The following is a 25,486-nucleotide window of genomic DNA, read 5'->3' on the forward strand; positions in this document are numbered from 1 at the left end:
CAAACCTGTCTGGATGGGTGTGAACAAGGAATGCTGCGTTCAACAAGGAACTTTCAGCAGAGCCTGGGATCAGCGCAGGCCGTGGCAAGGGATTTTGTCGTTGGGAGTATAGAGCTCGGGGGATGATCACATAAACAGGTTAACAGTGATGTGACAAACAGGAAGAAACTTGAGAAAACTACTGCCATACTTTGGGAAGCATTTACATGCAAATAAATAGGTGTGTGTACACGTATGTGTGTGTGTGTTATATATATATATTTTTTTTTTTTTTTTTAAAGATTTATTTTTTTTATTTTTTATTTTTTTGGCCAGGGCTGGGTTTGAACCCACCACCTCTGGCATATGGGACCGTCGCCCTACTCCTTGAGCCACAGGCGCCACCCCATATTTTTTTTTTGTTTGTTTGTTTGTTTGTTTGTTTTTGTCCAGACACAGTTCTACCCTATGCCCTGAGCAGAGGGCAATGGCGTCGTAGCTCACTGCAACCTCAGACTCGGGCTGTGGGCATCCTGCTGCCTCAGCCTCCGAAGCCGCTGGGATTATAGACGCCCGCCGCGGCGCCCGGCTGGGTTTTTCCATTTTTTTTATGAGTCGGGATCTCACTCTCCCTCAGACAAGCCTCGAACTCCTGAGCTCAAGCAATCCTCCCGCCTCAGCCTCCCACAGTGCTGGGATTATAGGCGTGAGCCACCGCGCCCGGCTATATATTTTTTTTTTTAAGAGACAGAGCTTCACTTTATCACCCTCAGTAAAGTGCCATGGCATCACAGCTCATAGCAACCTCCAACTCCTGGGCTTAGGCGATTTTCTTGTCTCAGCCTCCTGAGTACCTGGGACTACAGGCGCCCGCCACAACGCCTGGCTATTTTTTTTGTTACAGTTTGGTTGGGGGCAGGGTTTGAACCTGCCACCCTTGGTATATGGGGTCAGTGTCCTACCCACAGAGCCACAGGTGCCGCCCCAAATGTATATATTTTTTAAAAACCCTGAATTGTTGTCATATGTAAAGATAATGAATTATATCAATTCAGGGTTTTATTTATTTATTTTTTCTTTTTGCAGTTTTTGGTGGGGGCCGGGTTTGAACCCACCACCTCCAGTATATTAGGCCAGCGGCCTACTCACTGAGCCACAGGCGCCGCCTCTTATTTTTCTTTTTTTTTTGAGACAGAGTCTCAAGCTGTTACCTTGAGTAGAGTACTGTGACGTCACAGCTCACAGCAAGCTCAAACTCTTGGGCTTACGCGATTCTCTTGCCTCAGCCTCCCAAGTAGCTGGGACTACAGGTGCCCACCACATGCCCAGCTATTTTTTGTTGCAGTTGTCATTGTTGTTTGGCAGGCCAGGGCTGGATTCGAACCCGCCAGCTCCAGTGTATGTGGCTGCCACCCTAGCAGCCTGAGCTACAGGTGCCAAGCTGAATTCAGAGTTTTAGGGGAAAAGGGTTACATAAAATTGTCCTAACTCTTACCTGGGTATTGTCTGTATAATGAAAATATCTTGGCCACGAACAGATTCTTTTATTTCAACTCTTGTTTCTGAAAAATAAAAATGTTCTATAATTTTAAGAAAAGTACTTCATGATACAATAATTAGATAGCATTTGGAAGAAGTAAAGAGGAATCTAAATGAATTTAGATTCATTTTGTTCACTGGTGCAACAAAATAAATTCTTAAATAGATTTCAGAGTGACATGTATATATACTAAAAATAGACTAGGCACAGTGGTTCATGCCTATAATCCCTGCACTCTGTGAGGCTGAGGCAGGAAGGCAGGAGCATCACCTGAAGGCAGGAGTTTGAGACCAGACTGGCAACATAACAAGACCTCTGCCATCAAAAAAAATTTTGGGGGGCAGCGCCTGTGGCTTAAAGGAGTAGGCGCCTGCCCCACATGTTACAGGTGTTGGGTTCAAACACAGCCCCAGCCAAAAACTGAAAAAAAATTTTTTTAATTTTTAAAAATTAGTTGAGCATGGGGGCATATGCCTGTAGTTAGCTACTTAGGAGGCTGAGGCAGGAGGATCACATCAGCCTAGGAGTTCAAGGTTGCAGTGAGCTATGATTGGGCCACTACACTTAAGACCTGTCCCCAAAAGAAAAAAGAAAAAGTCAAGCTGGGGGAAAATAAGCCAAAAATAGAAGACAAGGCTGGGTGTCTGTAATCCTAGTACTCTGGGAGGCCAAGACGGGTAGATTTCTTGGGTTCACGAGTTCAAGACTAGCCCAAGCAAGACTGAGACCCTGTCTTTAAAAAATAGCCAGGTATGGGCGGCGCCTGTGGCTCAGTGAGTAGGGCGCCGGCCCCATATGCCGAGGGTGGCGGGTTCAAACCCAGCCTCAGCCAAACTGCAACAAAAAAATAGCCGGGCGTTGTGGCGGGCGCCTGTAGTCCCAGCTACTCGGGAGGCTGAGGCAAGAGAATCGCATAAGCCCAAGAGTTAGAGGTTGCTATGAGCCGTGTGATGCCATGGCACTCTACCCGAGGGTGGTACAGTGAGACTCTGTCTCTACAAAAAGAAAAAAAAAAAAAAATAGCCAGGTACTGTGGTGGGCACGTGTAGTCCCAGCTACTTGGGAGGCTCAGGCAAGAGGATCGCTTGAGCCCAAGAGTTTGAGGTTGCTGCCTCAGCATTCTACAAAGGGTAACGAAGTGAGACTCTGTCTCAAAAAAAAAAAAAAAAGATGCTCAGAGAAGAATCTACATCAGATAAAGAGACCAAAGGTTAATAGTTAACTTCCTTATTTTTCCTTTTTTTTTTTGGAGACAGAGCCTCAAGCTGTCACCCTGGGTAGAGTGCCGTGGTATCACAGCTCATAGCAACCTCCAACTCCTGGGCTCAAGGATTCTCCTGCCTCTGCCTCCCAAGTAGCTGGGACTACAGGTGCCTGCCACAACACCCGGCTATTTTTTGGTTGCAGCTGTCATTGTTGCTTGGCGGCCCGTGCTGGATTCGAACCTGCCAGCTCAGGTATATGTGGCTGGTGCCTTAGCCGCTTGAGCCACAGGCACCAAGCTAAACTTCCTTATTTTTCTGTCAACAAATGCTGAGGCCTCCTCTGTGCCAGGCCCTGTGCTGGGGCCCCAGAGTGGAAGATCTGGACCAAGGGGAGAAAGACTCACTGAAGAGAGATGACACAACACCAAAGGCTGGTGTTTGTCCCACATGCCAGAGACAGACTAGCTATGACACAGGAGAATAAAGGGGCTGGGAGCAATGAAAGTGCTAGAAGGTGCAGTGAAGGAGGAAGCATGGAACACAGGAAGGTGTGGGGCAGGGTATGCCAAGCAGAAGGGGAGACAGTCCACTTGGAAACCACTCGGAAAGCAGAGGGAAAGGGGTGGACAGGTCAGGGAGCCAAATAGGGCCAAACTATGCAAGACTTTGGATTTTTTTTTTTTTTTTGTGGTTTTTGGCCGGGGCTGGGTTTGAACCCGCCACCTCCGGCATATGGGACCGGCGCCCTACTCACTGAGCCACAGGCGCTGCCCGGATTTTCTTTTTTTTTGAGACAGAGTCTCACTAGGTCACCCTTGGTAGAGTGTCGTGCCGTCACAGCTCACAGCAACCTCAGACTCCTGGGCTCAACTGATTCTCTTGCCTCAGCCTCCCAAGTAGCTGAGACTACAGGCATCTGTCACAACACCTGGCTATTTTTAGAGACAGGGTCTCACTGTAGCTCAGGCAGGGCCTCACTCTGGCTCAGGCTGGTCTCGAACTCCTGAGCTCAGGCAATCCACCTACCTCAGCCTCCCAGAGTGCTGACATTACAGACATGAGCCACTGCTCCCAGCCTGGATTTTCTTTCTCATTCTACAAGGATCCTGAATTTTATTCCAGGTGTGACAGAAAAGCCCCTGGAGGATTTCATCTACTTGTTTTAAAAAGATCACTGGCTGTGTGTGAAGAAAACCGCAACAGGGCAGGAGTGGCCCCAGGGAGGCTGTGTTGACTTTTTGAAGGGGCCCAGCGAGCAGAAAAGGGCAAGCTGGACTAGGATGGCAGCAGCGAGGCAGTGAGGGGGTCAGATTTACAATGTGTTCTGAAGGCAGAGTGCATAAGACAGGGTTGGTTGAAGATGAGGCAGGTGAACAGAACTTGGATCCCAAGTGGCCCCATGTGATTGCTAATAAGATTGGACTCCAGCCTAGAGGCAGCAGGAAGGAAGCAGTAGCAAGCAACAGGCATTTGAAATGTCCTGCTGGAGGTGAGAAGAATGGATCACAGAGGCTGAAAACGGAGGTGTGAAGACCTGTTAGGAAGCCATTCCCACAGCTCAAGAGAAAGGAAAGCCCAGTGCAATAATGGAAGGGGGAGAAAAGTATCTTCATTTCCCCAACTCTTCCTCCTCCTTCAGCACTTCATTTTCAAGATTCCCAAATGTGTTGCTGTGAATTAAACTGGTACCTGCTATATAGAGTACCTCGCCAATCTGTCTGTATTCAGCTTCTGATTTTTTTTTTTTGAGACAGAGTCTCACTTTGTCACTCTTGGCAGAGTGGCATCACAGCTCATAGTAACCTCAAACTCTTGGGCTTACTTGCCTCGGCCTCCCAAGTAGCTGGGACTACAGGCGCCCGCCACGACACCCAGCTATTTTTCGGTTGTAGCTGTCGTTGTTTGGCAGGCCTGAGCTGGATTTGAACCCACCAGCTCTAGTGTATATGGCTGGCACCCTATCTGCTGAGCTACGGGCATCCAGCCAAGCTTCTAGGTTTTTTTTTTTTTTTTGAGACAGAGTCTCACTATGTCGCCCTTGGTAGAGTGTTGTGGCATCATAGCTCACAGCAACCTCAAGCTTCTGGGCTTAAGTGATTCTTTTGCCTCAGCCTCTCATCAGCTTCTGATTTTTTTTTTTTGAGACAGAGGCTCACTAGGTCACCCTTAGTAGAGTGCTGTGGCATCAGAGCTCACAGCAACCTCAAACTCTTGGGTTTCAGTAATTCTCTTGCCTCAGCCTCCCAAGTAGCTGGGACTACAGACGCCCACCGCAAAGCCCAGCTATTTTTTGGCTGTAGTTGTCATTGTTGTTTGGTAGGCCCGGGCTGGATTCAAACCTGCCAGCCTCCAGTGTATGTGGCTGATACCCTAGCTGCTGAGCTACAGGTGCAAAGCCAGCTTCTGGTTTTAATACTAAGATCTCCTAACTCCCACTGGCAGTAAATCGTAAAGTGTCTAAAGGCCAGGCATGGCGGCTCACACCCATAATCCTAGTTCTGGTAAGCCAAAGTGGGTGAATGGTCTGAGCTCAGGAGTTTGAGACAAGCCTGAGCAAGAGCACAACCCCATGTGTACTAAAAATAGAGAAAACTTAGGAAGCTGAGGCAAGAGAATCACTTAAGCCCAAGAGTTAAGAGTTTGCTGAGAACTGTGACATCACGGCAGTCTACCAAGGGTGTCATAGTAAGACTCCGTCTCAAAAGAAAAAAAGGGGCGGCGCCTGTAGCTCAAGAAGTAGGGCGCCGGTCCCATATGCCGGAGGTGGTGGGTTCAAACCCAGCCCCAGCCAAAAACCACAAAAAATAAAAATAAAAAAAAAGATGTTTGAGATGATGAGTATGCTAATTATTCTCATGTGATCGCTATACATTATCTGTATCTACCACCACGTACCCCGTGAGTATAGTCATTATTTGTCAATTAAAAAAATAACAAAATCTGTAAAAAATGACATATTCATAATGAGAGAGGATACTAGGGAAGGGTGAGGTCTAGGAGAACAGGTCTTCTCAAGGACACCCCAAGGATACACCTGCAGTGTCCTTCCCGTGGTGACTCAGCTCTTAGGAATTGGTAAAAACTTAACTTCCTGGGACTTGGAGGCTGAGGTGAAAGCCCACGATTCTGTAAAAGCCAGAGCCTGCTTCTCCAGCTTGATTCAAACTGACCAATGAGAAAGTTACCCATGGGTTGGAATTTTTAGACTGGAGATAAAAAGGGAAAGACCAAGCCAGTCAGGGAGTATAGCCATTTTGAATTCTTCTATACCATTTGCTCCCCTGGCTGAAATAAAGCCCTGCCTCTTATAAAATAAATAAAAACAAAAGTATAATCAGCCCTTTATTAAAAAAGAAAAAATAGAGAAAACTAGGCTTGGCAAGGTCAGTGGTTAGGGCGCTGGTCACATACACTGGGGCTGGCAGGTTTGAACTCAGCCCACGCCTGCTAAACAACAATGACAACTACACAACAAAAATAGCCGGGCATTGTGGCAGCTACTTGGGAGGCTGAGGCAAGAGAATCACTTAAGCCCAAGTGTTTGAGGTTGCTGTGAGCTATGACGTCACGGCACTCTACCAAGGGCAATATAGTGAAACTGTGTTTCAAAAAAAAAAAAAGAGAGAGAGAAAGAAAACTAGCAACCTGTAGTCCCAGTTACTCAGTAGGCTGACTCAAGAGGTTCATTTGAACCCAAGAGTTTGAGGTTGCTGCGAGCTATCGTGATGCCATGGCAAGACTCTGTCTTAAATAAATAAATAAATAAACAAACAAAGTGTCTAAAGTCACCCAGTTGCTAAGTATACAAGCTGGATAGACTTAAGGAGTTATTGACAACACATGTAACTTAAACACGTCTTGGAAAAGTGTATATTCCATTCAACCATCCATTAAACCATCTTCCTTGGGTACTTTGCTTTTGCAGATCCCCAAACATCATCATGTCTCAGTGAGGCAACTCCTCTAGCGACCAAAAGGAAGCATAGAATTATGAGCCCAATCTTTCAATTTTACAAACATCATACCAATTATTCTGAAGTAAATTGCCTTCTTCAGGCAAAAGACTTACAATTTAAAGCGTGCAGCCCCGCTAGGTCCACGAAGTAGTACTCCCAGGACACTGGCCATCAGCAAGGTGCTGGCCAGCATTAGCAGTTAATGTTATAACACACCTCTGCACAAAAACCCACAGTGCAACAACAGGTTACCTACCCAGGATGAGACTCTACCAACGACTTCAGAAAAAATATAAAGATGGAATGTGTTAAAAGAGGATTTTTTTTTTTTTTTTTAATTTGGCCGGGGCTGGGTTTGAACCCGCCACCTCCGGCATATGGGACCGGCACCCTACCCGCTGAGCCACAGGCGCCGCCCTAAAAGAGGATTTTTATATATAAGTCATTATTGCCTAGTACCAAATTGAGCTTGGTATCACTTGATGACCTGGTGAAACAGATAAATGTAAGATGTATTTACCAAATACAACCCACTCTATACACCTACCCTATACACCCTCTCTCCTTTTTATTCTAAAAGGACAGGATATTTGTATAGTCACTGAAAAAGGAGAGGAGACACTAAGAAGGAAAACAAAGCTGTCAAGATTAAAAGGGAAGTACAGTACCATGGATGCCTCAAAGGTCAAAGAGACAATGTTTGTGTTAAACTGAGTAACATTTGCCTTTAAAAAATATGCCAGCGATGGGTGGCACCTGTGGCTCAAATGAGTAGGGCGCCGGCCCCATATATCGGGGGTGGTGGGTTCAAGCCTAGCTCCGCCAAAAACTGCAAAAAAAAAAAAAATATATGCCAGCCGCACTCTAGGAGGTCTAGGCGGTAGATCACCTGAACTCAGGAGTTCCAGACCAGCCTGAGCAAGAGTAAGACCCTGTTTCTAAAAATAGCCGGGCCTTGTGGTGGGGACCTATATTCCCAGTTACTTGGGAGGCTGAGGCAGGAGGATTACTTGAGCCCAAGAGTTTGAGATTGCTGTGAGCAATGATGTCACAGCACTCTACACAGGAGGACAGAGTGAATGTCTGTGTTAGGGTTGGGGGGAGGAAAACAAAACAAAACATTTCCAGCTAATTCAACAATTTGGAGAAGAAAAGGGGTTTAAAAAATAATTTTAACTATGCTAAACAACAATGACAACTACAACAACTGCAAAAAAAAAAAAAATAGCTGGGTGATGTGGCGGGCACCTGTAGTCCCAGCTACTTGGGAGGTGGAGGCAAGAGAATCGCTTAAGTTCCAGAGTTTGAGGTTGCTGTGAGCTGTGATGCCACAGCACTCTACCCAGGGCTATATTGTGAGACTCTGTCTCAAAAAAAAATAAAAAATAAAATAATAATTTTAACTTACCTCCATTGGTCTCTTGGTATACAACAGACTTCCCCAATTCAGCACCAAGACGCCTATAGGCCAAAAAAAAAAAAAAGCAATTAAGAATTTTATTTTATTTTTTGAAGCACAGTCTCACTTTGTTCCCTTCAGTAGAGTGCAGTGGCATCATAGCTCACAGCAACCTCTAACTCTTTTTTTTTTTTTTTTTTTTGTAGAGACAGAGTCTCACTTTATGGCCCTCGGTAGAGTGCCGTGGCCTCACACAGCTCACAGCAACCCCCAACTCCTGGGCTTAAGCGATTCTCTTGCCTCAGCCTCCCGAGTAGCTGAGACTACAGGTGCCCGCCACAACGCCTGGCTATTTTTTGGTTGCAGTTTGGCCGGGGCCGGGTTTGAACCCGCCACCCTCGGCGTATGGGGCCGGCGCCTTACCAACTGAGCCACAGGCACCGCCCGCAACCTCTAACTCTTGAGCTCAAGTGATTCTCTTGCCTCAGCCTCCCAAGTGGCTGGGACTACAGGAGCCTGCCACAATGCCTGGCTATTTTTAGAGACATGGTCTTGATCTTGCTCAGGCTGTTCTTGAACTTGTGAGCTCAAGCAATCTGTCTACTTTGGCCTCCCAGAGTGCTAGGATTATAGGTGTGAGCCACGGCACCCTGCCTAAAAACTTTTTTTTTTTTTGAAATCTTAGCTCACATGCATATGTTTAACAAAAAGACTCAACTAAACTGGCACTCTCCGCAAAAACTATTTAGAAGGCTTTCCAGCTAATGCTGAGCGATGGGCATCTCTCAGCATTGTTGTTTAGCATAGTTAAATGTTGTTTAGCATAGTTAACTAAATGTTGTTTAGCATAGTTAAACAACAGTTGTCTCTTAGGACAACTGGCAGAAGCACCACAAGACGGGGGGGGGGGGGGGGGCGGGCGGAGAATGATGGAGGGGGCAAGAGAAAGCGCTACCACAAAAAGCGGAAGTATGAGTTGGGTGCCTGACTGCCAACACTAAGATTGGCCCCCACCACATACACACAGTCCGTGTGCGGGGAGGTAACAAGAAATACCGTATCCTGAGGCTGGACTTGGGGAACCTCTCCTGGGGCTCAGAATGTTGTACTAGGAGAACAAGGATCATTGCTGTCATCTACAATGCACCCAATAACAAGCTGGTTCGCACCAAGACCTTGGTGAAGAACAGCATGGTGCTTACCGACAGCACACCACAGCGACAGTGGTACCAGTCCCACTGTGCACTGCCCCGGGCAGCAGGAAGAAAGCCAAGCTGACTCCTGAGGAAGAAGAGATTTTAAACAAAAAATGATCAAAAAAATTCAGAAGAAATATGATGAAAGGAAAAAGATGCCAATGGGTGGCGCCTATGGCTCAGTGGGTAGGGCACCAGCCCCGTATACCGAGGGTGACAGGTTCAAACCCAGCCCTGGCCAAATTGCAACAACAAAAGAATGCCAAAATAAGCAGTCTCCTGGAGGAGCAGTTCCAACAGGGCAAACTTCTTCCATGCGTTGTATCAAGACCAGGCCAGTGTGGTCCAGCAGATGGCTATGTGCTAGAAGGCAAGGAACTGGAGTGCTAGCTGAGGAAAATCAAGGCCCAGAAAGGCAAATAATTCCTCCTCTCCCCTGTCTAAGCTCATGTAATAAAGGTGTTCATTGTTCTAAAAAAAAAATAAAAAACACCCCAAACCAAAAAACAACAATTTAGAAAGTCTAATACATCGGACAGTGCCTGAGGCTCAGTGAGTAGGGCACCGGCCCCATATACAGAGGGTGGCAGGTTTGAATTCGATTCCGGCCAACCTGCTACAAAAAAATAGCCGAAGTAGGGCACTGGCCCCATATGCTGGAGGTGGCGGGTTCAAGCCCAGTCCTGGCCAAAACCTGCAAAAAAAAAAATAGTTGGGCTTTGTGGCGGGAACTTGTTGTCCCAGTTACTCGGGAGGCTGAGGCAAGAGAATCGCTTGAGCCCAAGAGTTTGAGGTTGCTGTGAGCTACGACACCACAGCACTCTACCAAGGGCAAGATAATGAGACTGTCTCAAAAAAAAAAGAAAGAAAGAAAGTCTAATACATCAAGATTTAAAATTCTTGGCCAGGCACAAGGACTCATGCTTTTAATCCATGCTTTTAATTCTGGGAGGCTGAGGCAGGAGGATCTCTTGAGCTCAGGAATCATTTTTTTTTTTTTGTGCTCTAAATAGATATATATTTATTTATTTGCATATATAGTTTACACACATGCCATAAACTCCAATAAAAAATAACCCCTTAAAGGCTCTTAGACACATGGGTCTTGTTTATCCCAAGTCAAGTCCTGCAGTGGAGGTAGCACATGTTTCTATTTTACAACATCTCATGGGAGATCAGTGGTTAAGGAGGACTTGAAACCCAACCAGGCCTGACACAGAGGCCACTCTGAAGGGACTGCCGTGGGAGAAGACACAAATCTATATAAAACTTTTAACATTTAAAAGGATCACATTAATTCCAACAGCTTTACTGAGCTTGGACACCCAATAAATAACACACTCACTCCAGGTACTTGGAAGATTATTGCACAGCTCCTTAACTGATGAAGTCAGGACAAATGGTCACTTCCCCACAACCAGAATCAGCACATCTCCTACAAGGGACACCAGGGCTGGCGCAGGCTGCGGGGATGGCTGCAGCTGAACCTTGCCTCCAGGCCAGTAAAGTAGCATTATTCTCATGGCTACATTCACTTCAGTGTCACATTTACTAATAGAGAGGCAGAGGCCCTGCCTGCTCAGTAAGAAACATTTCCTGTAGTGCTGTAGATTGAAGGAGGCCGTCAATAGTAAAAACAGATTTCAGTAGCATGTTCCTGACATTGTACAGCAGCCCTGGGCTCAAGGATTTCTCCCCCTACATGATTCCTAAGACTATTTGCTATTTGATTCTTTGTTTTGGCTACTTGATGGTTTTGATGAATTTGCTTTCATCCAGGGGTGTTCAAGTACTTCTCTGAGAGTCAGCCTCTGACTTGGATTATGCTTCAACAGTCTTGAAATAAGGTCTCTGGCTCCCTCTGTTACAAACTCAGGAAATGTGAATTCAATCTGTGATATTCTTTTGTAGGTCTCTTGGTATGTGTTTGCCTCAAAAGGAGGCTTCCCACCTAAAAATTTATAGCAAAGAACTCTCAGGCTCCAGAGGTCTACCTTCTCATCATGCATCCAACCTTCAGTTATCTCAGGGGGCAGGTAGTCCACGGTGCCACAGAGAGTGGTTCTCCTGGAGGACGGAGCATGAACCCACTAGCCAAAATCTGCAATCTTCAGCTCTCCAGATGATCCCAGCAGCAGGTTCTCAGGCTTAATGTATCTATGAATAACTCCCTTTGAATGGCAGTAAGACAGGGCACTTATGTGATATAAGTAGCAGTTCTCTGCTCATCAAACTTTGAAAGTTTCTGGAGTTCTCTATAGACTGTTCCAAGTGGCCCATATTCTAGAATTAGGTAAACTCTGGTGGCATCATGGAAATAACCATACAGTCTGAGAATATTAGGATGCCGAAGATGGGACAGTATTTCCACTTCTCTTCTGAGCTGATGCTCCATTCCTGCTTTTTCCAGCTGAGCTTTAAACAGCACTTTAAGAGCCAGGTTAAACTTGCTTTGTTTTTCTCTTGCCAAATAAACATTACCAAACTTTCCTTTACCCAGCGGGCGACCAATTTCAAAATCTTCGAAAGCCCATTGCCTTTTTTTTTGATTCTTCATTTTTCTGTTTTGATGTCACTTCTTCCTCAGGTTTATTTCCAGGTGCTGTTCCCTGAGGCTGCTTGCTCTTCTGGGTGTCATTCAGTGGCTTAGAGACAGGATGAGGTACATTGGTTGCCTGTAGTTGCTTCTGCATATGATTCTGAACTGGTTTGTGGCTGGAGATAAGTTTTTATGTGCTTGAGAAGGAATGCGCTGGGAGGAATTTAAAGGGCACAGGACCCGCTGAGCCTGACCACTACTTGCAGGTAACGGATTCTGACCGGAAAACTGCTGGCGTCACTGGAACGCGTTTTGGACCATCAAGTGGAGGAACCGTGGCCTTAACAAGCCCTGAAATGTAGTTTTCTTTTGATCTGTCCATGATGCCTCAGATCCAACTCCTGGAGTCCTCCCAGCTCTCCTGAGCTCAGGAATTGGAGACCAACCTGACAAGTAGCTTAGCATTTTTTTTAACACACTAGTTTACCGGAAAGAGCCCACAATTAAAGTAACGTCTGGTTTGCTGCTTTTTTAACAATTGCCTTAGAAAATAATTTCCAACCAAATACTTGGTCACTAGCAATAGTTCCAAAAACATGAACCAAAGGTAAATGCCTCAACTATAAAAGCACGTAGATCAGTGGTTCTCAACCTTCCTAATGCCGCGATCCTTTAATACAATTCCTCATGTCGTAGTGACCCCCAACCATACAATTATTTTGTTGTTACTTCATAACTATAATTTTGCTACTGTTATGAATTGTAATGTAAATATCTGATACGCAGGAGACCCCCAAAGGGGTCATGACCCACAGGTTGAGAACCACTGATGTAGATGAAAAGAGACTTTAGGGCGGCGCCTGTGGCTCAGTGAGCAGGGCGCCGGCCCCATATGTCGAGGGTGGCGGGTTCGGACCCAGCCCCGGCCAAACTGCAACAGAAAAATAGCCGGGCGTTGTGGCAGGTGCCTGTAGTCCCAGCTCCTCGGGAGGCTGAGGCAAGAGAATCGCGTAAGCCCAAGAGTTGGAGGTTGCTGTGAGCCGTGTGACACCACGGCACTCTACCCGAGGGCAGTACAGTGAGACTCCGTCTCTACAAAAAAAAAAAAAAAAAAAGAAAAGAGACTTTAGAGCTACTAACCTAATGTGGCATGGATCTTGTTTGGATCCTGATTAGAATACACGGAGTATAAAAAGCCTTTTTTTAACAGAGAAATATAAACACATTACTACATAATATTAAGCAATTAATAGTGGTGTAAGTTTTTAAACTTATGTTAGCATTACTATTTTTTTTTTGAGACAGAGTCTCAAGCTGTCACCCTGGGTAGAGGGCCATGGCGTCACAGCTCACAGCAAACTCAAACTCTTGGGCTTAAGTGATTCTCTTGCTTCAGCCTCCCAAGTAGCTGGGACTACAGGTGCCTGCCACAACACCTGGCTATGTTTTGGTTGTAGTCGTCATTGTTGTTTGGCAGGCCTGGGCTGGATTCGAACCCGCTAGCTCCAGTATATGTGGCTGGCACCCTAGCCGCTGAGTTACAAGCATTGAGCCAGCATTACCATTTTTATAAGCAAGTGATATGGTAGAGTGGAATTTATTTAAAAACACTCCAAGGCCAGGTGAAGTGGCTCACACCTATAATCCCAGCACTCTGGAAGGCCAAGGGCAGGTGGATAGCCTGAGCTCAGGAGTTTGAGACCACCCAGAGTAAGAGTGAGACTCCGTCTCTACTAAAAATAGAAAAAATAGCTGGGCATTGTGGTGGGGACCTATAGTTCCAGCTACTTGGGAGATTGAGGGAGAAGTATTGCTTGAGCTCAGGAGTTTCGGAGGTTGCTATTAAGCCATGATACCAGAGCACTCTATCCAGCATGACTCAGTGAGACTCTGTCTCAAAAAAAAAAAAAAAAAAAAAAAAGAAGATAGAAAGAAAAAAGAAAAACACTCCAGGCTTGGTGCCGGTGGCTCAAGCGGCTAAGGCGCCAGCCACATACACCTGAGCTGGCAGGTTCGAATCCAGCCCGGGCCCACCAAACAACAATGACAGCTGCAACCAAAAAATAGCCCTGTGTTGTGGCAGGCGTCTGTAGTCCCAGCTACTTGGAAGGCGGAGACAGAAGACTCGCTTGAGCGCAGGAGTTTGAGGTTGCTGTGAGCTATGATGCCACAGCACTCTACCCAGGGCAACAGCTTGACGCTCTATCTCAAAAAAAAAAAAAAAGAAAAGAAAAACACTCCAAACAGGAATATACATACAAGAAAATATTATTCAGCCTTAAAAAGGAATAAAATTCTGGTATGTGCTACAAAGCAAATGAACCTCAAAAAAATTATGCTGACATGCAGCGCCTGTGACTCAAAGGAGTAGGGCGCTGGCCCCGTATGCCTGGGGTGGTGGGTTCAAACCCAGCCCCAGCCAAAAACTGCAAAAAAAAAAAAAAAATTATGCTGAGTAGAGTAAGCCAGACACGAAAAGACAAATATTATATGATTCCATTTATATGAGGTACCTAGAACAGATGAATTCATAGAGACAGAAAGTCAAAGAGGTGACCAGGGCTAGGGGAGGGGACGACGGGAAGTTAGTATTTATTGAATACAGAGGTTCTGTTTGGGATGATGAAAAAGCTCCGGAAATGGATAGTGGAGATAGCTGCACAACATCATAAATATACTTACTGTCACTGAATTGTACACTTAAGTGGTTAAAAGGTAAATTTCATGTTATGCACAATCTACCACAATCAAAGGTAAATTTCATTGTGGTACATTCTACCACAATCAAAAAATAAAAAATACTCCAGACAAAACAAATATAGGATAAGTAGAGTCAATGAAACAAGATTAGCAAAAAGCTACTAGGTGTGGAAGCTGAACGAAGAACGCTTAGGGTTAATTGTAACATACACCCTGGGAATATAACGCACCTAACTCTTTTATTGATCAGAGTACATAATTAATTCTGATCAGAGTACATTAAAGATCTTTGACTGAAGTTTAGAAAGTCTAAAAGAAATCATGGAAATAAAATATCATAACCTCAAGGGTCATCTAATCTAATCTTCAAAACTTTTAGTAGTAGAACTCTGTAGTTCAGTGGTTAGAGTGCCAGCCCTGTGCACCAAAGTGGCAGGTTGGAACATGGCCTAGGCCTGCTTAACAAAAAAAAAAAAAGTCTTGAGAAACATAATCAAAACTTTTAGTACTAAACAACTCTTTTTCAAATAAAATCTTGCTGAGAAACTCAACAAATGAAATATAAAGTCTTTACCAAAATTTATTATTTACAGTAACTTAAAACCTTTTTGGAATTTGGCAGGGAAAAACCTAAAACAAAAACAAAAAAATCACCAACTTTTAAAAATGCGCTCTCCTTCCCATCTGTGGTCAATCGGACCCAATATAAACAAATAGAAGCTTTATATTTAAAATTAGTATTTTAGTTGGCCCCAAAAGAAAGACAAATAATCAGGGGTTAGAAATAGAAACTGGGTAGTAAATTGCAAAGGCATTTTTTTTTAACATTTTTCTAATTTCATTTAAAACTGAAAAAATACTTAGCTAAAAAAAAAAAAAAACCTCAAATATCCCATTCCTTCTACATTCCCACCTAGACTTTTATTAAAATATATTCACACAATGATTTATCAATCCTGAAAAGGGCAGCACCTGGCTCAACGGAGTAGGGCGCCGGCCCCATATGCTGGAGGTGGCAGGTTCAAACCCAGCCCCAGCCAAAAACTGGAAAAAAAAAAAAAAAGAGTGAGACTGTCTCAATCCTGAAAAAAATCAGAGTAACTCTAATGTAAATTGTTTACAATGTGAAAATGACTTTAAATATTAAAAAAACAAGTTATTCATTTTATGTCTTATATTTCTTTCTTTTTTGGTTGTTTGAGACAGTCTTACACTGTCGCCCCAGGCCACAATGCCCAGCTTGTTTTTCTGTTGTTTAGTAGACACTGGGTCTCACTCTTGCTCAGGCTGGTCTCCAACTTCTGAGCTCAAGCAATCCACTCTCAGCCTCCCAGAGTACTAGGACTACAGGCGCCAGCCACCACCCTGCCCTATGTCCTACATTTCTAACAGGTTTAGAGCCTACAAAGCTCTTCCTTTTATCAGGAATCTGGGATTCTCCAAAAGAGCATACAAGAAAAGTGGTCATTGAGAAAACAGGTTATTATTCAGAGGGCCACTACAAGCCCCTGCTCTGCTATTACCTGATCTATATTATCTTGGTCATGCTCACAAGATCCTCCCCAGTAGAGAAAGTCATCCCCACTTTACAAACCAAGTTCAGGAAAATCAAGTCTCTTGCTCAGTGTCAGTCATGTGGCAAGACTGGAAAGGAACCTCAGAGTTGTCAGGTCCCAAACGCCACTTGAGACCACAGGTTTCTTTTAAAAAGACACATAAAGGCAAAAGACTACGTGCAAGTGATTGATCCGATGTAAGGCTGGCTTACAAAACACAGGCCTATCGTTTCTACCCCCAACCCTGACCTGTATACCTGCTTCTCTCGGCCTCTCCCCACACCTTTGCCCTGTAGCTGCACCTTGGGGTCTGCTTAAGTAAGACTTGAGAATGGCGACGGTCTCTCTCCCAGCGCACACTCTGGGGGTTACAGAATGCTCACCCAGCCCCGGGATGTGGGAGTGGGGAGACCAAAGGGTGGCCAGCGGTCCAAGTAATGGCGGGTAGGGGGTTTTAAGTCACCAAGAGTCTGTCGAAAACGTCTCAGCTGCAAACTGGGGGCCAGAGGGTAGCTTCTGCCTCCTCCAGGGGTCTTTCCAGCTCCGACACGACAGGATTCTCAGACGCTTTCCCCCAGGTGCAGGCGGTAGGGCGAGTGGAGTAGAACAGGCGCAAAGACGACCTTGGGGAGGGGTCTCCCGGGTGTGAAGGGCGAGGCGCCGCCGTCCCCAGCCCCCGGCCCAACCCTCCCGCCGCCCCGCTTACTCGGTGATACGCTTGGCCAGCTCTGTGCAGGCGGCCGTGGAGTTGGCCGAGAAGACCCGGTAGCCGGTGCGGGCGGCGTTCATGGCCGGCGGGACCACGGGGCGGGCTCTCGGGGTGCGGATGGCGGAGGACGCGGACAGCGGCGGGAGCAGCAGCAGTTTCTTGGGCATCGTCCGGCCCGAGGCGCTGTTACAGCCGGCCCCACGCGGGGCTGGACCCGGCAGCGGCTCCAATCGCGGCAGTCGCGAGGCCCGAGTCCGACCGAGGGGTCTGACTGAGGAAGGTGCTAAGAAGCCCAGCACCAGTGGAGGGAGGCCGAAGATCCCCACTCTCGGCGACCCCCAAGCCACGAGGAGCGGCTGTGGAGACACACTTCTTGGGACCTACTCGGCAGCCACCTCCGCCGAAGGCAAGGCCGCCGCCCCCTCCGGGGAGCCGAGGAGCGCGGGCTAGAGCGCCCACAGAGCCGCCATCTCGGATGAGGGCACGAGGTGGACGACTCCCTAACAGCCTGTTCTTCGCAGGAAGCCTCAGATTCTCTGCGCCGTTTGCTTTCGCTGCTCCCTGCCAGAGTTCTTTTGCTTTCGTGTTCTTGGGCGGTGCAGCCTGACTGCTAGTGGTCCCAACTGTTTCTAACTTTTCTGCCAGGACCAAATATGTCCGCCACCCTCCCCCGGCCCCGCCGAGGAGGCGGGCGCTCTAGCTCGGCGCCTCTGTGGTTTTATTTGAAAAGAGGAGGGCGGGGTTATTTCCCTACTAGATGTTTGCGGCATTAAAGTGTCCGTAGAGGTGGTCGCCTCCTGAGCCGGATCCTTAACGCTTTCCTGGAACAGACCTTGTGTCTGCATTTGCTACTTTTTGTTCCCGCAGTTCCTCTCAATCGTAAAAGCCCTCCTTCCTCCTCTTCAATGTTGTCCGATCCCTGAAAGACCCACTAGCAATGTACAAAGTCCACAAAGTCTTTCTGGATGACCTCAGCTACAGCAAGCTGCCCTGCCCGCTGGACTGCTTTCCAAGCTAAGATGGAAGCCTTGTTAGGGCAGGATCATGATTTCTTCGTGCTTCTGAGTTCCCAGTGTCCAGTGCAGTGTTATGGGTCCCAAGAGCATGCAATAAATATTTGTTGAATAAGGTTCAAGAAGAAAATAAAAGGCAGAGAAGCATTTGAGCGCCTCTGGGTTGGGAGGGGAGGGGATGGTGGTGCCTCTTGCATTGACTATACCATCTTCTATGGATGTCTTTTAGGGACTCTGTTGTGATATTAGACCTGCGGAACAATAGATTGTGACCCAGCATGTCGTGAAGACTCAGGAGCCTGAAAGCTTCAGGATTTGTTAGTTGAACTGCCTCAGGCCTGCAGTAGTCTGGTCTAAGTTCTGCTAGCTCTCTAGAATTACTCCCCGCCCCTATCACCTCTACCCTTTTCTCCTAGAGCAGTCTACCCACGTGTAGCTAATGGACCTGGAGAGAAACCTTGATACTTTCTAAATCAAAAGGGGGATGTCTGGGCGCTGGTTCCTCAGTGGTTAGGGCACCAGCCACGTACACTGGGGCTGGTGGGTTGGAACCTGCTCGGGCCTGCTAAACGATGATGACAACAACAACAAGGACACATAGCCAGGAGTCGTGCCTGTAATCCCAGCTACTTGGGAGGCTGAGGCAAGAGAATCGCTTGAGCCCAAGGGTTTGAGGTTGCTGTGAGCTGTGACGCCATGGTACTCTGCCATGGTACTCTGTCTCAAAAAAAAAAAGGCAGTAGGTGGGGGGATCAACTTCTCTTTACATTTTCCTTACATGTATCCCTCAAATCTTAACATATCCTGAGATGAACTCATCTTCATTTTCTTTCTTTTTTTTTGTAGAGACAGAGTCTCACTTTATTGCCCTTGGTAGAGTGCTGTTGTGTCACAGCTCACAGCAACCTCCAACTCCTGGGCTTAAACGATTCTCTTGCCTCAGCCTCTCAACCGCCACAACGCCTGGCTATTTTTTTTGTTGCAGTTCGGCCAGGGCTGGGTTTGAACCTGCCACCCTCAGTATATGGGGCCGGTGCCTTACCAACTGAGCCACATGCGCCACCCTCATTTTCATTTTCTAATTCTCCCCAAACTGTTCCTCCTCCTCCCTTCTCTCTGTGCATGAATATAACCATCAGATTCCCAGTCAATAAATACCACGTGTTATGCTTTACTTTTCCATTTCTCTGGTTTCTACATCTATCCATTCACCCATATATTAACCTTTATTGCGTACCTACATTTTGCGAGGCTTTTTTTTTGGGGGGGGGTGCTTGGGAGACCTTACTGAAGAAAAACACAAAAATTCCTACTTTTGAGAAGCTTTACAATCTAGCAGAAGAGAAAAAAAATAAACATAGTAAGTGAATAAATTATAAGGTATGCTAGAAGATGTATTTGTTTCCTATTGCTATGGTAACAAATTACCACAAACTTTGTGACTTAAAACAAAATAAATTTAGCTGGGTAAAGTGGCAGGAGCCTGTAGTCCCAGCTAATCAGAAGTCTGAATCCAGTGTAGGCAACATATAGAGACCACTGTCTCTTAAAAAAAAAAAAACATGCACAAGGCTGGGCCTGGTGGCTCATGCCTATAATCCTAGCACTCTGGGAGGCTAAGGTGGGTAGCCTGAGCTCAGGAGTTCAAGACCAGCCTGAGCAAGAGTGAGACCCTGACTCCACTAAAAATACTAGCCAGACATTGCATCAGATGTAGTCCCAGCTACTCAGGAGGATTGCTCAAGCCCAAGAGCTTGAGATTGCTGTGAGCTAGGAAGTCACGGCTCTTTACCCAGGGCAGAGAGTGAGACTCTATCTTCAAAAAAAGAAAATAAATTGGCCCTGAATCAAGGCCAGCAGTTTGCTGAAGCTGTTTCAAGCAGGAGCCTAAAGAATTATCTTTCTATGGTCTGTTGGCCATTTCAGAACTTTGGAAATGTAATGGTCAATTCATTAGAAACAGCATGAGTCATTGGTGATAGATGTAGGCTAGTGTGTATTTGTAGTCTTCATACTGGGGTTCCAAAATATCCATAAAATATTATTATATTTATCTCAAGAGGATATTTAAGTTATTCATTAGAATTATAATGCTGTTAAATCTTAATTACAGCTCCCCCAAATTACTGTGGGTTTTTACCCCAAATAAAAAGATAATTCTACAGTAAAAAAATAAAATAAAACCACCCACAAATTTAGGATCTTACAGTTCTGAAGGTCAGAAGTCTTAAACTGAAAGTGTTGGGAGCACTGTGTTTCTTCTGGAGGTTCTAGAGGAAAATCTGCTTCCTCCCCTCTTCTGCTCTCTAGAGGCTGCCTTCATTCCTTGGCTCATAGCCCCATCCTCCCTCTTCAAAACCAACACAAGAGGGTCTTCAAATCTCTCCCTCTCTGACCTCTACTTTTTTTTTTTTTTTTTTGTAGAGACAGAGTCTCACTGTACCGCCCTCGGTAGAGTGCCATGGCGTCACACAGCTCACAGCAACCTCTAACTCTTGGGCTTACGCCATTCTCCTGCCTCAGCCTCCCGAGCAGTTGGGACTATAGGCGCCCGCCACAACGCCCAGCTATTGTCTGACCTCTACTTTTACTGTCACATCTTTTCTTATTCTGACATCCCTGCCTTCCTCTTATAAGAACTTCTGTGATTACACTGGACCCACCTGGAAAGATCCAGGATAATCTCCCCATCTCAGTGGCCTTAATTTAATCACACCTGCAAAGTTTCTTTTGCAATTTAAGGTGACATGTAAATTCTGGGGATTGGGATTGAGCTGTCCATATCTGTGGGGGGACACTTTTCTGCCTGCCACTGAAGGAGCCTGTAGTCCCAGCTAATCAGAAGTCTGAATCCAATGTAAACAACATAGAGAGGCCCCTGGAGGAAAAGGGGGGAAAGGGTGAAAAAATGAAAAGAAGAACAGGGGAAGAGGGGGGTAAAAAGCAAATGAAAAGACCTGTGAGCCCCTCCCATTCTTCTCCTCATTGGGGATTCCCTAGAGAGTCCCATCCCCAGTGATCTCCTGTGCACTTAGGATGTGACAACCACCTGGGGTCCTGAGTCCAGGCTTGTGATTGTTAGGATGCCACAGGTTCAGGAAATTCTCAGTAATCCATTCTCCAGATGTCAGTCAGAGAGAGCTTAACATATACACAACCCACGTGACCTCAGAACATCTCAGTGGCTCCTCATCACATTTTTTTTTTTTTTTTTGGGCCGGGGCTGGATTTGAACCCGCCACCTCCGGCATATGGGACCGGCGCCCTACTCCTTGAGCCACAGGCGCCGCCCGGCTCCTCCTCACTTTTAGAATAAAAACATACCTCCTTGGGCAGCGCCTGTGGCTCAGTGAGTAGGGCACCTGCCCCATATACCAAAGGTGGCAGGTTCAAACCCAGCCCTGGACAAACTGCAACAACAAAAAAATAGCCAGGCGTTGTGGCGGGCGACTGTAGTCCCAGCTACTCGGGAAGCTGAGGCAAGAGAATCGCCTAAGCCCAGGAGTTGGAGGTTGCTGTGAGCTGTGATGCTACAGCACTCTACTGAGGGCGACAAAGTGAGACTCTGTCTCAAAACAAAGAAAAAAACCTCCTCAACACCACTGTAAGGTTTTGACTTATATTCTGCCCTTTGGCATCAAGCAAAGTAGCTTCCTTCCATTCTGCACAGGCCTTATCTCCCGATGCCAACAGGGCTTTTGCACGTGCCGTTCTTCTCCCTCTTCCTGCCACTCAGTTGTCTCCTACCCATCCTCAGCTCTAGAGAATCTTCCCTAACCTCCCTGATGAGATCAAAGTCCCCTGTTATTGGCTCTCCATGTTCTTTTCTCTTATGTGCTGGTCACACTTGCAAATGTACTTTCCTAAAGACTGCCAACCATGACCCTCCACCCATCCTCCCGTTTTTGTTTTTTTTTATTTGAGACAGAGTCTTACTTTGTTGCCCTCAGTAGAGTGCTGTGGCATCACAACTCACAGCAACCTCCAACTCTTGGGCTTAAGCGATTCTCTTGCCTCAGCCTCCCGAGTAGCTGGGACTGCAGACGCCCACCACAACACCCCGCTATTTTTTGTTGCAGTTACCATTGCTGTTTTAGCCGGCCAGGGGTGGGTTTGAACCCGCCACCCTCGGTATATGGGGCAGGCGCCCTACCCACTGGGAGCCACTGGGCACCACCCCATCCTCCCTTCTTTTTAGTATAAAAACCAGTCTGGTAGTGTAACATCCCATCCTTTTTCACAAATAGTACAGCCCTGTGACCACATTTGGCCAATGGAATGAGAACAGACAAGTGATCCGTCCAACTCCTGGGCATCTCCTGATCCTGGACTTCCACTGCCTCGAAATGACAAACTCTGGAGTATTCCCCACAGACACAGAGATGGAGGCTGTGTGTTGAAGATGGCAGAGCCAACACGCCCACCAGGGTCACTGGCTGACCTCACGTGGCAGAGCTGCCCTGCCAACCTGACGCTGACCACCCACCTCCCCTCTGTTCTACAGGGTGGGAGGTAAGCTTCCACTTTACGCGGTTGGACAGCTTAGCCTACCTCCAACTGATCCCCATTTGACGGGTGATTATTTCTCTGTCTCTCCACCATACTATTAGCTCCCCTAAGGGCATCTCTGAGAAAGTCTGAATGGCCAGAGCATCCGAATTTTAGGAGTCTCTGACCAGAAATAATAAAACTTAAGATTTGAAGTACTGGCTCGGTTCCCATAGCACAGTGGTTACAACGCCAGCCACATACACCAAGGCTGGCGGCTTCCAACCCAGCCCGGGCCAGCTAAACACAATGACAACTGCAACAAAAAATAGCCAGCCTTGTGACAGGTACCTGTAGTCCCAGCTACTTGGGAGGCTGAGGCAAGAGAATCGCTTGAGCCCAAGAGTTTGAGTTTGCTGTGAGCTGTGATGCCACGGCACTCTACCCAAGGCGACAGCTTGAGACTCTGTCTCAGAAAAAATAAAGAAAAAAGATTTGAAGTCCTCACCCTCGCAAAGCCCCCGTGCCTACTCTCCTGCAAACTCCCTTATTCCTGTACAGCTAAGACACTGGAGGAAGGGCTGTGAAAGATTAATCTGGGGATAACCAGTTGGGGGCCACCTTGTAGTGCCCGGAAACAGCCTCCTCCCAGACCAGCTCAGCTTGGAGGGGTGCTGCTGAGGTTCAGGCACCTCATGTCATTGGAAGGGCCCTCATTCTGGAGTTATGTTCTGTTTTATTGGGATGCTTTCATTAAAAATGAGCATTTTTTCAGCTAAAAGGAATTTCCAGCCCCTCCCCCCCAAGAGCATTATTGAGAGTTTTCTCCATTTTATTTATTTATTTATTTATTTTGAGACAGAGTCTCACTATGTCACCCTGGGTAGAGTGCTGTGGTGTCACAGCTCACAACAACCTCAAACTCTTGGGCTTAAGCAATTCTCTTGCCTCAGCCTCCCGAGTAGCTGGGACTACAGGCACCTGCCACAACGCCTGGCTATTTTTTGTTATAGTTGTCATTGTTGCTTAGCTGGCCCAGGCTGGGTTAGAACCCACCAGCCCCATGGGCGGAGCCTTTGGCTCAAGGAGTAGGGTGCCGGTCCCATATTCCGGAGGTGGCGGTTTCAAACCTAGCCCTGGCCAAAAAAAGAAAAAAATAAAAAAAAATAAGAACCCACCAGCCCCCAGTGTATGTGGCCAGAGCCCTAAATGCTAAGCTACAGGTGCCAAGCTTTCTCCATTTTATTATCTGCGTATAATAATCTGTGTGACACTGGGGAAGTTTCCAAAATATATCTCAGAGAAGGTGTAGAAATTTGGAATGATCCCTAAAGATATCTGTTGTGTGTATCCCAGTGCCTGGCACATAGTAGGTGCTCAGTGTTTGTGGACTCAGCGAGTAAATCTACTTCTTTGTCATCAGATCCATTCCCCATCCTCTGTGAAGGAGGAGGGCTAACCCCTGAGGCTTGAATTTTCCAGGCTCCTGGCCAGAGATTGCTACTGGGAAGAAGAAGCTGGGGAATTCTGTGCCCTGGACAGTGTTTTCAGCATCAGCTGGCCCCTGTCCACAGCTCCTCTTTCCAGCCAAACCCTCCCTTCTTCTAGCAGCTCCCCTGTGATGCCCGCCCCTTGGCGCGGGGGCTCTGATAACCCCCACCGGCCTGGGCTGGTAGCAATGCCCTGCTGTTGCTAATCTCAAGGTGGTCTCACTGTCCCTTGCTTGGCATCTCAGCCTCTTCTGTCATTGGTGTTACCAGTTTCTTACATCACATTGCCTCTGTTTCGAACACCCCGTGACTGTGATTTCTCTTTTCCTAGTTGGACTCTGACTCATGGTTCCCCTCTCTCCCCTAATCCCCCTCACTCTTCTTTTTATTTCATTGTATTGAAATAATTTACATGCCTGAGTCTTTTTTTTTTGAGACAGAGTCTCAAGCTGTCACCCTGGGTAGAGTTCTGTAGAGTCACAGCTCACAACAACCTCCAACTCTTGGGCTCAAGCGATTCCCTTGCCTCAGTTTATCTACTTTTAGTAGAGACAGGGTCTCGCTTTTGCTCAGGCTGGTCCTGAACGCGTGAGCTTGGCCTCCCAGAGTGCTAGGATTCAGGCAGGAGGCACCACTCCTAGCCAAGGAACTCCCTTCTGGTTTAATCTATAGGAAGTAACATCAAAATGACCAATCTGCCTTTAGTTCTTTGTTTCTTCAGCTATTTTCTGCCTATAAAGTCAATCTCTGTTTAGCTCAACAAAGCACCTTTCTGTTTCATAGGTGGAATGATGTGAGATTCATCAATCATTAGAAAAAGTCAATTAAGGGCGGCACCTGTGGCTCAGTCGGTAGGGCGCCGCCCCCATATACCGAGGGTGGCGGGTTCAAACCCGGCCCCAGCCAAACTGCAACCAAAAAATAGCCGGGCATTGTGGCGGGCGCCTGTAGTCCCGGCTGCTCGGGAGGCTGAGGCAAGAGAATCGCTTAAGCCCAGGAGTTGGAGGTTGCTGTGAGCTGTGTGAGGCCACGGCACTCTACTGAGGGCCATAAAGTGAGACTCTGTCTCTACCAAAAAAAAAAAGAAAAAGTCAGTTAGATCTTTAAATTAAATCTGTAGAAATATTATTCTTTGACAGTCTGATTTCGTCAAATAGAATAATGGGCTCATCTATGGTCCTAGCTACTCTGAGGCTGAGCCCAGGAGTTCTGGGCTGTTGTGTATGATGTAGATTGGGTGTCCTCACTGAGTTCAACACCAATATTGTGACCTCTCAGGAGCCGGGACCCATCAGCTTGCCTAAGTGGGGATGAACTGACCTAGTTCAGAATCAGAGCAGCTCCAAGGTCCCATGCTGATCAGTAGTGAGACTGTGCCCGTGAATAGCCACTGCACTCCAGCCTGGGCAACATAGCCAGATCCTGTCTCTTAAAAAAAAAAAAAAAAAAAAGAAGAAAATAAAAAAGAATAATTAATTGTGTCATGCCCTGAAGTGTTCTGGAGGACACTCAAACTCAAACTTGTTACAAAAGATTTTCAAGACCAAATACACGGAGTAAGCTATATTTCTCAGGCCAGATGTACCCTTTGACCCCCCACCCCCCAAATTTGTAAATAAAGTTTTGTTTAGAACACAGCCTATGGGCTCATTTACGTATTATCTATGACTGTTTTTGAGTTGTATCAGCAGAGTTGAGTAATTTCAACAAAGGCTA

The 25,486-nt window shown here is 46.6% G+C and overlaps 1 protein-coding gene, 1 non-coding gene and 1 pseudogene across 6 annotated transcripts in view; 1 reads left to right on the forward strand and 2 right to left on the reverse strand.

The window, feature by feature from the left end:
• PRPSAP1 (phosphoribosyl pyrophosphate synthetase associated protein 1) overlaps positions 1 to 17,671 on the reverse strand; it is a 45,740-nt gene extending 28,069 nt beyond the window's left edge. For 2 of the 5 annotated variants that reach the window (XM_053569250.1, XM_053569249.1), the window contains exons 1-2: positions 16,777 to 16,854; positions 8,089 to 8,141 (exon numbers count right to left, since the gene is read on the reverse strand). Coding sequence is in view for 2 of the 5 variants with exons in the window: in XM_053569249.1 (XP_053425224.1) it covers positions 8,089 to 8,094 (6 nt within the window). In the remaining 3 variants the exon portion in view is untranslated. Of the gene's footprint in view, positions 1 to 1,474; positions 1,542 to 8,088; positions 8,142 to 16,776 lie in introns of those variants that run through there. The other 3 variants (XM_053569245.1, XM_053569246.1, XM_053569248.1) reach the window with 3 other exon arrangements.
• LOC128570281 (aurora kinase A-like) lies at positions 10,795 to 12,341 on the reverse strand (annotated as a pseudogene).
• Positions 17,672 to 19,628: 1,957 nt separating the features above from the next.
• On the forward strand, positions 19,629 to 19,760 carry LOC128571451 (small nucleolar RNA SNORA2/SNORA34 family). Its single transcript, XR_008375863.1, has one exon. It is a non-coding gene; the product is annotated as a small nucleolar RNA SNORA2/SNORA34 family (small nucleolar RNA).
• Positions 19,761 to 25,486: the final 5,726 nt, after the last annotated feature.

The sequence above is a fragment of the Nycticebus coucang genome, chromosome 18, assembly GCF_027406575.1.
Source record: "Nycticebus coucang isolate mNycCou1 chromosome 18, mNycCou1.pri, whole genome shotgun sequence".
Classification (NCBI taxonomy): domain Eukaryota; kingdom Metazoa; phylum Chordata; class Mammalia; order Primates; family Lorisidae; genus Nycticebus; species Nycticebus coucang.